This window comes from Bubalus bubalis, chromosome 8 (assembly GCF_019923935.1).
Source record: "Bubalus bubalis isolate 160015118507 breed Murrah chromosome 8, NDDB_SH_1, whole genome shotgun sequence".
Taxonomy (NCBI): domain Eukaryota; kingdom Metazoa; phylum Chordata; class Mammalia; order Artiodactyla; family Bovidae; genus Bubalus; species Bubalus bubalis.
The window spans coordinates 47733726-47747434 of record NC_059164.1 but is presented as its reverse complement, the minus strand read 5'-3'; the positions used below and the strand labels follow the sequence as shown (position 1 = coordinate 47747434).

The window sequence follows — 13709 nt, the reverse complement described above, 5'->3', positions numbered from 1 at the left end:
TTTAATAAGAATTGACAGCAAGCTGGAAGTAAACATCAGAAGTGATAAACTTAGAAAAGAATAGGAGGGGAACAAGAAAGCAATCAGCAGAGGAAGAATCCTTTGGAAAGGGAAGAGAGAAGTAAAGACCACCTTCACCCATCAGACTTTTGGCCAAGGTCCCAAATGCTGGTTCACTTGCTTGATTCAACTACCACACTATGAGTTCAAGGTCACCCATGCTTGATCTCTCTGGGGAAGTCAATGGCAACCAGTTTCATGGTCAAAAACTTGCCTTTTTGAACAACCTCTCACAAATACTATCACTTGTCCTAAGGGATTCTTGACAGTAGGTATGAATTAATCAATGCAAATTCATCACCATTACTGGAAAAAAAAAAAAAAAGGCAGGAACACCTGACCTCTGATTCAGCCAGCTGGACAAATTTCATTAAGGGAGAGACCTCTGATGATCTTAGGTCAGACAGATGTAAGAAACCAGGCTCTATTCCTCACTAGTCCTGTGTGTGACCTTGGAAAAGTTTATTTTTCTAAACCTTACAGACAAAACATATTAAGGGCCTCAAGCAGAGCTTGACATAAAAGGGATACTCAAGGGATGCCAGGCCCACCCCCTTCCCAGAGATAAAAGCCAGGACTTAAGAGCATAGGCATGGCGCCAGGCCCACCGCTCTTACAACCTCTGCAGCCTACCAGCTGCGAAACACTGAACAACTGTCAGTCTCATCTTTCTTATAAAGCTGGGATAATGGATCCAGGCATTTAGATAGTGCCTAGCACACAATCTCAATAAATGGCAGCTATTTTTTAACTGTTAATAAGAGAAAGTGATATTATAATCATCATTATTATCATTATCTGTTGACCAATCTTTCTCAAAGAAGGATCAGGGAACAGTAGATATCATCTGTTAAAAAAAGATCCCAAGTCCACTCCAACCTATTCAAAAAAGCTCCAAAAGCATAGTACCAGGTAATACTCATTTCAGAATCAAACTTCCTTGAGAGGTATACTAAAATTTAAGAATGACTTATCCTTTTCATCTTGTGCTATGTTTTAGTAAATTAAGACTTGTCTTCTAGTACTTTCCCCATTCTTTAGTACTTTTCTTATTTTTTACTATGTCACAAGCATTACCCAGTATTAGGTGTTTTTTTTATATTTCAGCACTTTTTTAGACTTAGGCATTAAACTGATAGGCTCATTCCCGTTGTTTCCCTCCCTCTCCCCAAGAGTATTATTTTGACTTTTTCCTCCTTTGACCGAGGATTGACAGACTATGGCCTTGGTCGGTGGCCAGTTTTGTACAGAGGGAATACATGTTTAAAGGACTGTTTAAAAAAGAAAAAAGAGGAATATGAGATGGAGACCATACATTGTTCACAAAGCCTGAAGTATTTACTCTCTGACCCTTTACACAAAAAGTTTGCCAACCCCTTGGTAGTCTAGAAATCTCTTTAAATTGGGGGTCTCAACACAAATTACTTTTAAAAAATTGAGAAATGATTAGAATAGAAACTACTCTAAATATGTATTTTTTCACTGCTCCTAAAGGAAAATGGAAAGGGAAGCACCACTGCCAAAGTTTCTGTTATACAAAGACACATATGTGTGCACTGGATGATGACCAAACTGGTTGCAGTCATAAAAGTCTTGGGGGGTGTGGGGGGGTAGGAATGGGGAATAAATTGGGCAACTGGTTAACTAGTATATAGTAAAACTGACACTGAGTAATTTTTACAATAAAAGTGCTTTGGAGACTATAAAACCATAGTAAATGACCCCTACTACTCAGAAGGTAATGGCTTATTTCTTCATTGCTAAATGGAAACGAAATCTGTTCTGTGTACAATCTACAATGTTTTAAAGAGAAAACAAAATCATAAATGCAAAGTACTTCAAAACATTACACAAGCAAAATATTTTAGTTATACTAACAATATATCGCACTGAACAAATATAGGCTGTTTACCAAGTCCCTTAGTCTTTGGTTTTCTCCAATCTGGGAAACTAGTCCTTTTTGTTTTCTTTGTGTGTGTCCATGTGCATGTGGATGTACTCGTGTGTGGATGTGTGTCTCAAGCATTAAAGAGGTATTAGATGTCTCTACCCTTTGTGTCATTCATCAGTGGCTTCTCCTGCCCATCTACTTAAAATGTGCACTCTTTCCTTCTCATACCATTTCTAGTAAGAAAAGCATTAGATTAAGTTTTTGTGCAAAATGAAGACTATGATTATCCTACCCCTGGGAACATTACAAAGTCCAAAATCAAATTTTTTAAAGTAACAATCTTCCATTTTATCTTCAGAGAGCATTAATTCCCAGGGCTTTCTGTGACTGCTTCAGATAAGCTAAAAATACCTTAATTTTATAACACATTTCAACAATTTTGCAAAGAAAAGAAACACCTTCCTAGAAACGTACACAAGGAAATGACACTTTAAAACATGAAATATACTGCGGACACAGAAACCACGAGTAGTGTAAATAAATAAAAGCTGGTGTGATGCTGAATGCACGTTTGTCTTATACCACAAAGAAAAAGCACTTGCACATTTGCACACCCGGGTATTTTAGCTTGGGATGCCACAAAGATGGGATTTAGGCATGCTGTGTAAATGCAGGAGGCTGTTAATGTGTAAGCGCGTCTGCGTGTGTCAGGGAAAGAGGGTTAGAAGCGGGAGGGGTGGGACCTGCCAGGAGCAGTTCCTGGAGAAAACCCCCCTTTCTTTCCCATTCATTCTTTCTAGCTTCAGTATCTGGCACAGTCCTTACAATTACTCACTGCTTTTCATTCTAAAGACAACCAACAAGCTTTCAGAACGTCCTACAGTGTTTTTCCTACAGTTTTTTTTTTTAAGACATAAAATCATCCAAAATTTATTTTAAATCAAACCATTAGCCCGTTTCCTCATTCCAAAGACCCCACGGGTTGCAGGCTAAACAGGATCCTTTGTTGTGTGTCCCAGAAGAACACAACACGCTATCGGTAAACTGGAAAATAATAGATGACTCTCGTTTCCAAGAATGCCAAAGCCATCACCATAAATTCTATTCTGCCCTGTGAGTCCAATTTCACGCTCCTTTTAGTGAATCTGCCGTCCTAACAAGAGTGAAGCCAATGCGATTGACCACCCCTCCGCCTTTTCGTTTTGGACAGTCCACTAATACACATAAGGGCTGAAAGAGGATGCCAAATGGGCCAGCTTCATTTATGCAACCCCAGCGAAAGTTGTTTCTCAGATGCCCACTCCAATCCTGCCGGCCTCTGCCTCTGAGCCCAGGAAGAGAGGGGGGCGAGTGGGCAGAGAAGCCTCACCTTTCGGCTCCCCACCTCCCGAGGAGGGAAGGCAGGGGAGGGCACGACGAGAGCGCGGAGGAAGAAAGTGGGCGAGTGCAAGAGACAGAAATGGATGCTGAGGGGGTGGGCGCGAGGGGAAGGTAGGGAAGGCGGAGAGAGGTGGGTGAGCGTAGCTCTGGGATCTAAGGACCTAGGGGGAGCGGCAGGGGTGGGGCCCCGCGCGAGGAATCCGGTCCTCACCGTTGAATGCCCCTGCATCCGCGGCCTCTTCCTCCTCCTCCTCGCCGTTCTCCGAATCGCTGTGCCTGGGCTCCTCGGCGAAGTTGACCCCCTTGCTGGGGGTGCCGCCCCCGCCGGCGGCGCCCGCGTCCCCCCAGGTCCTGCCTTCATGGCCGAAGCGCGGGGCGCCTTTGCGCTCGTTCTCCTCCTGCAGGCGTGTGAAGTGCTGCAGCGCGAACTCCAGCAGGTCCGCGGGCTGGTGCCTCAGGACCTCCACGGTGAAGCCCTGAAGCAGCTCCGTCAGTCCCGCTGGGATCTCGATGCTCATCCTGCCTCCCCTGCCGGCGGGTGCCGGGGCACCGCCCTCGACCCCTTGCTGAACCGGCCTCGGGCCCAGCGGCAGCCAAGCGAGCGCAGACGGGCGCTGGCGGGGCTACCGGCTGCGAGCGCGACGCACTGGGCCCCGGCAGCCAGGCTGGCCCGGCCCGCGGCTCCCGGCGCGCGGCTCCTCCGTGCGGCGGCGGCGGCTGAGCGAGCTCGGCCCGGGGAGGGCTGGCAGCATCTCCGGCTCCTCCCGCTCCCGCCGCGGCCGCTCCTCTCCCCCGCCCGGGCTGCCCCGCCCCCGCCCCACCGCTGCACGCGGGAGGGGGCTCCGGCGCGCCCCCACGTGACCCACGGAAACCATGGCAACCCTGCCGGCGGGCGCCGAGCACCCGCCACTTGCACAGCTGAGGGGCTGAAGACGCAACGCAGGCAGGCGCCAGCAGGCTGGCTGGGCACTCTCCTAGGGGGCGCGGCCCGGGCGGGTACCCCCAGCCCCCAACTCGGCACTCCCCGGGTCACCCTCGGGCCCAGGCGCGCCTGGTAGTCCACCTGTCCGCACGCCCCGGAGAGGACGGGCCACTCGGCCGAATTCCCACGCCTGTTTCACCACCCCGAGTCCAAGGAGAACTGGTGCCACGCGATTTGCCCTGAAACTTGGGCCTCCACCTTGTTAGCGTCATTTTCTTTTCCTCCGAGAATCTAATTGTAGTAATACGTGCGTGCGGGTAATGTCTTTTGTTTAAAGTCGGGTACTACTGGTTCTTTTGGACAAAGAAATAATGCCCCATCTTTGTGACACCTTTCTTTTTCTTTCGCCATGTGTTACACAGCCTTTCTCCACTCAATCTGTTTTATTGTTTTGGTTCACTGATAGTATCCCATTGTCCACTTGGTGCAGTTACTACTTGTTGAGACAAATGCACGATTTATTGTGAGGCCCTTAGAAGTTAGTCGATGGCCTTCAAACAGGATAGTGCAGCAATTTGAATAAAATGTTAATGTCAGGACAGATGGCCCTCAAGCAGAAGAACCTTTGACTGATTAAACTGTTACTGTTTATTTTAAAACATTCCTTTATGCTTTGAGTGGTTTTGAATTATATCTCCAAAAATAGGAATACGTAGTTTAATATAAAGAGAAATAGAATCCGAGATGTGTGCTTTTCAAGAAGTCCTTGACTTTGAAACAAGGCTTATTCTGTTTACAGTTTAGAATTAGAAAATGTCTTTTGCCAGTTAAATGGTGTTTTAAAACATATTTCATTTTTCATCATGACCATCATTGTAAAATAAAATATCTCAAGAGCAAGCTCAGTTATTGTAATTTCTATTATTATTTCTATCTACACACAAAAAAACGGTAAATACATGGTTCAGAAACCTCGAAGACTAGAAATCAAGATGTAACAAACTAGTCCCTTTAATAAAACTACATTTGGAAAATAACCCTTTGTTTATAATACCACTGATAGTCACTCCATGAGTGACTATTTTCTTTGTGTTTCTTAATCTCATAATAATTTTATTTTTAAATATAATAAGGTACTTCCAATGATGAGGGTCAAGCATTTTAAGAAGTACGCTTTTATAAAGCACCATGATCCTCACTGCATGGTCCATAATATTAGTCAAACTTTAACCATATAAATATTATATAGACAATATAAGCATTATCATCTTTATAGACCCAGTAATTTAAGACAAGTTTGCATCATCTATCTTCATTTATGATTTTTTTTTTTTTTAGGATTAGCAAGAAAATGGTAAATACAGTAACTTAAACAAGACAGAAGTTCATTTCTCTGTAATGTAAATATCAGCGGTTCAGGGCTCCCATGGTGGTTCTAGGATCATTAGGCACCCAGCCTCCTTCCAGCTTGTTGCTCTGTAATCCTCAATTTGTTGTCCAAATTGCTGCTCTACCTCCAGTCTATTCATCCATATTTCAGTCAAGAGGAAAGTAAAAAAGAGAAGGGAACTTCTCCTCTCACCACATCAGATCAGATCAGATCAGTCGCTCAGTCATGTCCGACTCTTTGCGACCCCATGAAACGCAGCACGCCAGGCCTCCCTGTCCATCACCAACCCCCAGAGTTCACTCAGACTCATGTCCATCGAGTCAGTGATGCCATCCAGCCATCTCATTCTCTGTTGTCCCCTTCTCCTCTTGCCCCCAATCCCTCCCAGCATCAGAGTCTTTTCCAATGAGTCAACTCTTCGCACGAGGTGGCCAAAGTACTGGAGTTTCAGCTTTAGCATCATTCCTTCCAAAGAAATCCCAGGGCTGATCTCCTTCAGAATGGACTGGTTGGATCTCCTTGCAGTCAAGGGACTCTCAAGAGTCTTCTCCAACACCACAGTTCAAAAGCATCAATTCTTCGGCGCTCAGCCTTCTTCACAGTCCAACTCTCACATCCATACATGACCACTGGAAAAGGAAAAACCATAGCCTTGACTAGATGAACCTTTGTTGGCAAAGTAATATCTCTGCTTTTGAATATGTTATCTAGGTTGGTCATAACTTTCCTTCCAAGGAGTAAGCGTCTTTTAATTTCATGGCTGCAGTCACCATCTGCAGTGATTTTGGAGCCCAAAATAAAGTCTGACACTGTTTCCACTGTTTCCCCATCTATTTCCCATGAAGTGGTGGGACTGGATGCCATGATCTTCGTTTTCTGAATGTTGAGCTTTAAGCCAACTTTTTCAACTCTCCACTTTCACTTTCATCAAGAGGCTTTTTAGTTCCTCTTCACTTTCTGCCATAAGGGTGATGTCATCTGCAGATCTGAGGTTATTGATAATTCTCCCAGCAATCTTGATTCCAGCTTGTGTTTCTTCCAGTCCAGAGTTTCTCATGATGTACTCTGCATAGAAGTTAAATAAGCAGGGTGACAATATACAGCCTTGACAAACTCCTTTTCCTATTTGGAACCAGTCTGTTGTTCCATGTCCAGTTCTAACTGTTGCTTCCTGACCTGCATACAGGTTTCTCAAGAGGCAGATCAGGTGGTCTGGTATTCCCATCTCTTTCAGAATTTTCCACAGTTTATTGTGATCCACACAGTCAAAGGCTTTGGCATAGTCAATAAAGTAGAAATAGATGTTTTTCTGGAACTCTCTTGCTTTTTCCATGATCCAGCAGACGTTGGCAATTTGATCTCTGGTTCCTCTGCCTTTTCTAAAACCAGCTTGAACATCAGGAAGTTCACGGTTCACGTACTGCTGAAGCCTGGCTTGGAGAATTTTGAGCATTACTTTACTAGCATGTGAGATGAGTGCAATTGTGCGGTAGTTTGAACATTCTTTGGCATTGCCTTTCTTTGGGATCTCACCACATACACATCCCCTAAGAATACTTCCAGGAAATTAAACACACCAATTCCTCTTATATCATCTTGTCCAGAACTTGGTCACTGGCCATACCTGTAGTGTGATCAACTGCATGTTCCAAACGTGACTGCAGAAATCTCATCTCTGACACTGCTCTTCAGCAGTGTGCCTTGCCATACCCCATCAAGAACTGAAGCCTTAATTCCCCTCCTTTTGAATCTGGGTGGCTCATGACTGCTCTGATAGAAGTCATGCCAGAATGACAGAAGAAGCCAGCCCTGTGATGCCCCATCACATATCTTTGAGCATAATAAAAACTCTGTTTTCAACCTCTACATTTTAAGGTGATTTATTACACAACAATAGTAACTCAGATGCATGGCTATAAGGAAAGCTTGGGAATGGAAACTCTATTTTGAGCAGTTGTGTGCCAAGCAAATATTTGGAGATGAAGTAGAACAAATTCTGGGAGCAATAATTAGTGTCTGCCACAATGCTCAACACCCAGGAATGACAGAAGAAAAAAAATACTACTTTCCCAAACACTAACAAGAGCCATATTTCAAAGTAGCATTCTTTATTTTTGTTTCAAAATGCCATTATTCTTCCTAGTTTTACTGTGTGAAGCATGGTAGATGACTCTGTTATGAACCACAATGCGAGGGTCATGCGGCTGTCATTTCTTTAGGGGTATAGAGGTGAGTCAAGCATGAAATGCATGATTGGGTTAGATGACCTCTATGGTCTCTCCCATCCTAGGATATTCTGCAATAGTATAATAACAGAAGACATATTGGATTTAAAGCATCTTTGCAAACAGCTCTCTGATAACATTTTTTACTTCCATCAGTTTTTAAATCAATAACCATGACCTGAAAAAAGTAAAGTTTGATGCTGATATTCCTATCATGTTAATACTGTTCTCAGAACAGACGTTCACTTCTCAAATCATATTCTTGCTTTTATTTACTACCCCAAAGCCCTTTTGGTAATATCATATGCTTCCCCCTGCTTTCATTTTCAGAATATTTCCTTTTAAACCTTGGAGTGCAGTGACAGTGACTTACAGGGACTGTTTATCTTTGAATTCTTTAAAAGAACATCACTAATATTGATTCTTTGGTTGTTGATTTACACAGCAATCTGCACTAGTTTCTCAGAAAATCAGAAGCAATTGTAAAAGAACTCCAAGAGTTCAGTACTGGAATAAAATAAGAGTGCTACAAAATTTGTTTTCACACATGGGAAATGAAACATATTGGACAGAAACAAAAGTTTGTTGATATGTAGCAGCTAAAACAAGACAACAGCATGGATAAGCCAATAGTTTGGACAACTTCTATAATGCATAATAACAACTATGGCCAATCCTTTGTCCTATTGTACAGCAAAGGGAACTACATTCAATATCCTATGGTAAACTTAATGGAAAAAAAAATAAAAATAAAAAAATAAAGTGGTCAGGTAGTATAAATATATGACAGTGTGCCTCTTCAGTGGAGAAGAAAGTCCCAAACGCAATCACTTGGTGGTATAGGCACCTCACACCTATTTGCTGAAAGATGTTCATCTCATAGCCTGAAAAATCTTTTAAGCGTTTGGGCTGAGACTAAATTAATGTTTAACTTCTAGATGCAGCTTTATGAAGAATTGCTTCTGGATGACTGATGGTTCTCCAATGTTAGGGAGCACCAGAAGCACTTGCAGGACTTTTTAAAATACAGTTGCTGGCCCCACCCCCAGATTTTCAGATTCAGTAGGTCCAAGGCAGGGCCTGAGAATTTACTCTTCTCTCAGACGCCCTGGTGATGCTTATGCTGCAGATGTAGGGACCACACTTTGAGAGCCTCTACACTAGATTACCCAGGGAAGAGTGTATACATATATTATATGTATTCCGAGAAGATAACTATTTGAAGTACCCTTTTTGCTTGACGTCAAAGTGTAAGTTCTTCTTTGGTTAGATGAGGACTAGAAGGCAATGGCCCCCACTTCAGTACTCTTGCCTGGAAAATCCCATGGACGGAGGAGCCTGGTAGGCTGCAGTCCATGGGGTCGCGAAGAGTCAAATACGACTGAGCGACTTCACTTTCACTTTTCACTTTCATGCATTGGAGAAGGAAATGGCAACCCACTCCAGTGTTCTTGCCTGGAGAATCCCAGGGACGGGGGAGCCTGGTGGGCTGCCATCTACAGGGTCGCACAGAGTCGGACACGACTGAAGTGACTTAGCAGCAGCAGCAGAAGCAACTTCATTATTCTTTTCTCCTGTAAGGAGTCTTGCAAAGTTTTGAGATTCTCAAAAGCTACAGAGAATGTATCCTTAAATGCTAGTTTTCATAAATGGAACGTGGGTTTCTTAGGACTAAGTTGGGCTCACAAGTTTATCTCTGCTTTCTGAAAGTCCACTAAACTAATGGCTAAAGGAAAGGGGAAAATAAAACAAAACCATAAACTCATAAGAACAAAAGGACAAGTGAATCATAATAAAAATATAAAATAATAATACAAAATTTAAATTATTCAGCTTTAAAAAGGAAGGAAATTTGGACACATGCAATAGCATGAGTGAACTTTGAAGACAGTATACTGTGTGAAATAAGTCAGACACAAAGGACAAACACTGTGTGATTCCACTTATGTGAGTTAGCTTATTATTGTTATTGTTTACTTGCTAAGTTGTGTCTGACTCTTTGCGACCCCATGGACTACAGCCCGCCAGGCTCCTCTGTGCATGAGACTTCCCAGGCATGAAGACTAGAGTGGGTGGCTATTTCCTTCTCTAGGGGATCTTCTCAACCCAGGGATCGAACCCAAGTCTCTTGCATTGCAGGCAGATTTTTTACCACTGAGCCATCAGGGAAGCATCTAGAGAGTCAAGATTCATAGAAACAGAGACTGGAACAGTGGTTGCCAGGAGCCTAGGGGAGGGGAAAATGAGTTGTTTAATTGGTAAGAGTGTCAGTTTAGCAAGATGAAAACATTCTGGGGTTGGTTGCACAACAATGTGAATATACTTAACACTACTGAACTATAGACTTAAAAATGATTACAATCATAAATTTTGATACCTGTATTTTACCACAGTTAAAAACTTAAAAAATAATTTTTTTAGAATGAAAAAATGGGAGAAGAGACTATTGTCTACTAGAACTTTAGAGCAAATGACTATTGTCTACTAGAACTTTGGAGCTTACTGAGCAAACTAGAGAATGTTGGAACACAAGCTTGGATAAACACAAACCAGCACGATGCAAGAGCACTTCTGTGTCCCAGGGCTCAGAAGCAGAGAATTTGAAGATACTGGGTGCTCCTAGACAGGAGGAAGGAGCAAGAGTTAGTGTAATGTTTGTAACAGGTGCTGAAAACACTGTCCATCTGCTGGCCTCTCCTCTGTCCCACAGAGGTGAACAACTGCTCTCCTTCACTCCCAGCAGGACATGGAGGAGTTGACTTTCTGTAGAGTTTGGCACAGCTGATGGTGGGGATAAGTTCAGTTCAGTCACCCAGTCATGTCCGACTCTTTGCAACCCCATGGACTGCAGCACGCCAGGCCTCCTTGTCCATCACCAACTCCCAGAGCTTACATAAATTCATGTCCATTGAATCGGTGATGCCATCCAACCATCTCATCCTCTGTCAACCCCTTCTCCTTCCACCTTCAATCTTTCCCAGCATCAGGGTCTTTTCAAATGAGTCAGTTCTTTGCATCAGGTGGCCAAAGTTTTGGAGTTTCAGCTTCAACATCAGTCCTTCCAGTGAATATTCAGGACTGATTTCTTTTAGGATGGACTAGTTGGATCTCCTTGCAGTCCAAGGGACTCTCAAAAGTCTTCTCCATCACCACAGTTCAAAAGCATCAATTCTTTAACGCTCAGCTTTCTTTATAGTCCAATTCTCACATACATACATGACTACTGGAAAAACCATAGCTTTGACTAGATGGACCTTTGTTGGCAAAGTAATGTCTCTAGTTTTTAATATGCTGTCTAGGTTGGTTGTAGCTTTTTTTCCAAGGAGTAAACGTCTTTTAATTTCATGGCTTCAGTCTCCATCTGCATTGATTTTGGAGCCTTCAAAAATAAAGTCTGTCACTGTTTCCATTGCTTCCCCATCTATTTGGCATGAAGGGATGGGACCAGATGCCATGATCTTAGTTTTCTGAATGTTGGGTTTTAAGCCAACTTCTTCACTCTCCTCTTTCACTTTCATCTTCACTCTCTGCCATAAGGGTGGTGTCATCTGCATATCTGAGGTTATTGATATTTCTCCTGGCAATCTTGATGCCAGCTTGTGCTTCATCCAGTCCAGCATTTTTCATGATGTAATCTGCATATAAGTTAAATAAGCAGGGTGACAATATGCAGCCTTGACGTACTCCTTTCTTGATTTGTAACCAGTCTGTTGTTCTATGGTGGGGATAAGATTCTCTACTAAAAAGACGGGGACTGGTACAGGTGGTGCTAGTGGTAAAGAACCCTCCTGCCAATGCAGGAGATGTGGGTTGCATCCCTGGATTGGAAATATCTCCTGGAGGAGGGCATGGCAACCCACTCCACTATTCTTGCCTGGAGAATCCCATGGAGAGAGGAGCTTGGTGGCCTAGAGTCCATACGGTTGCTCAGAGTTGGACACAACTGAAGCAACTTAACATGCACACACTCATTTGGTGAACTACTTATTGGTGGCTTCCTCCCCTACTGAACTCTCCAGATTCTGATTTGGAGCTTTACACCCTTCTAGGCAAGGATTTGTTTTTAGCGGACTGACTAACCCAAGAAACAAGATCTACAGATGCTGACATTTGAGGCTCCCTCCATGAAAAACTCAGCTCTCTTTTTACCCCATTTTGAAATTCATCAGTGAATAACCACGTTCACCCCTACCTATCTCATAAACGTGAGTTCAGGTAGGAATCATCGTTTCTAAGGAAAACTTTTAGTATGAAAGACTGGGATGAAAGGAAATGAACTAAAAAAATTAACTCAAAGATGTAAAGACTGCAGTGAACAGAAGACAAATCAAGAAGCACTTTAATATCTTCTGATACACAATAATAGAAAAATAATTGTTAATATTTACTTATCAGATACTGTTCTAAGCACTTGACGTCTGCCAACTCATTTAATATTCACAAAGACTGTATCAGATGCAAATATTATTATCCTACAGATGAATAAACCAAAGCATAGAAAAGTTAGGTAATTGCCTGAGATCACAGAGCTCACAAATGGTACTGGGATGGGACCCTAGGCAGGCTGGCTCTTTAGCTGTAGTTTTGTGTTTGAAGGGAATAAGACTCAATGAACTAAAAACTCCTTATAGAGGAACCAGGGCCTCCGTGAAGGCAGAGAATCTCCTTGCTGGCTCCACTAAGCAGAAGCCATCTTGGGGAAGCCCAGGTAAAACATTTTCTTCACTTAGTTTTCAGGACATTGCTTTTCTCGGTTCTCTTCCTACCTCCCTGGCCACATACTCTCAGTCTCATTTTCCTAGATATGTCTTATCTTCCTGACCTCTAAATGCAGAAGTACCCCTGATATCTTCTTTCTCCACACTCACTTCTCCAGGGAGCAAGCCCAGGGGCATTTGATACCATTTATATCTGAATGATTCTCAAATTTCTACCTCAGTCTTTCTGAACCCTATATCTTTCTCTGAACCCAATATCTCTATATCCAACTGCAGTGAGATATCTAATAAGAACATAAGTGCACGCTCCGTTGTGTCCAACTCTTTGTGACTCCATGGCTGTAGCCTGCCAGTCTCCTCTCTCCATGGGATTTCCTAGGCAAGAATGCTGGAGTGGGTTGCCATTTCCTCCTCCAGGGGATCTGCTTGTCCCAGGAATCGAAACCACGTCTCCTGTATCTCCTACATTGGCAGGTGGATTCTTTACCATTGAGCCACCAGGGAAGATGTCTAATAGGCACCCAAAATCATGCTGAACTCATTATTACTAGGTCTTCTCTATTCATGACACCTAGAACAGTGCCTGGAACATAGGGGGCCCTCAATATTTATTGAGTAAAAAGAAGGAAGAAAGGGTAAAAAAAAGAGGAAGTTGTCTCAGGCAAGGGAATGCACACAGAAGAAAGGCTAAAAGAATTCTTAGAATAGTGGTGAAGACGGCCTGAGATAGCAGCTGTGTGCAGGCCCAGTTGAAAAAAGAAATCAGAGACATACAGAAGGAAGTTCCCAAAGAAGAAGAAAGCCCCTGACAAATTATGTAATGTGCTTGAATTTAGCTTGGTATATTTAGAAAACTACACCTCTAGAAGACAGTTCCAGAAATGAATGAATAATAGTTTAAGAGAAAACTAGACAATTGATGACAACAGTGAGATCCACTCCAGGGAAAACAGAAGGTTGAAAAAGAAAGGCGGTAAAATCAAAGAACATTATGTGGCTTGGCCATGAGCAGTATTTATGTAGTCATAAAAATGAAAACAATGAGAATTCATTCGATCAAAAAGTGTGGTATGACTATATCGGCCAGAAAAAGAAAAGGAAAGAGTGTGTGTGTATGTCTGTG

The 13709-nt window shown here is 43.0% G+C and overlaps 1 protein-coding gene across 2 annotated transcripts in view; it reads right to left on the bottom strand.

The window, feature by feature from the left end:
• The window catches only part of PRKAR2B (protein kinase cAMP-dependent type II regulatory subunit beta), a 173376-nt gene that overhangs the window by 100493 nt on the left and 59174 nt on the right, over positions 1-13709 (bottom strand). Inside the window, exon 1 of one of the 2 annotated variants that reach the window (XM_006068450.4) lies at positions 3543-4060. The exons of the other annotated variant lie outside the window; for it this stretch is intronic. Coding sequence (XP_006068512.1) covers positions 3543-3849 — 307 coding nt within the window. The 5' untranslated portion in view covers positions 3850-4060. Of the gene's footprint in view, positions 1-3542; positions 4061-13709 lie in introns of those variants that run through there. 2 annotated transcript variants of the gene reach the window in all.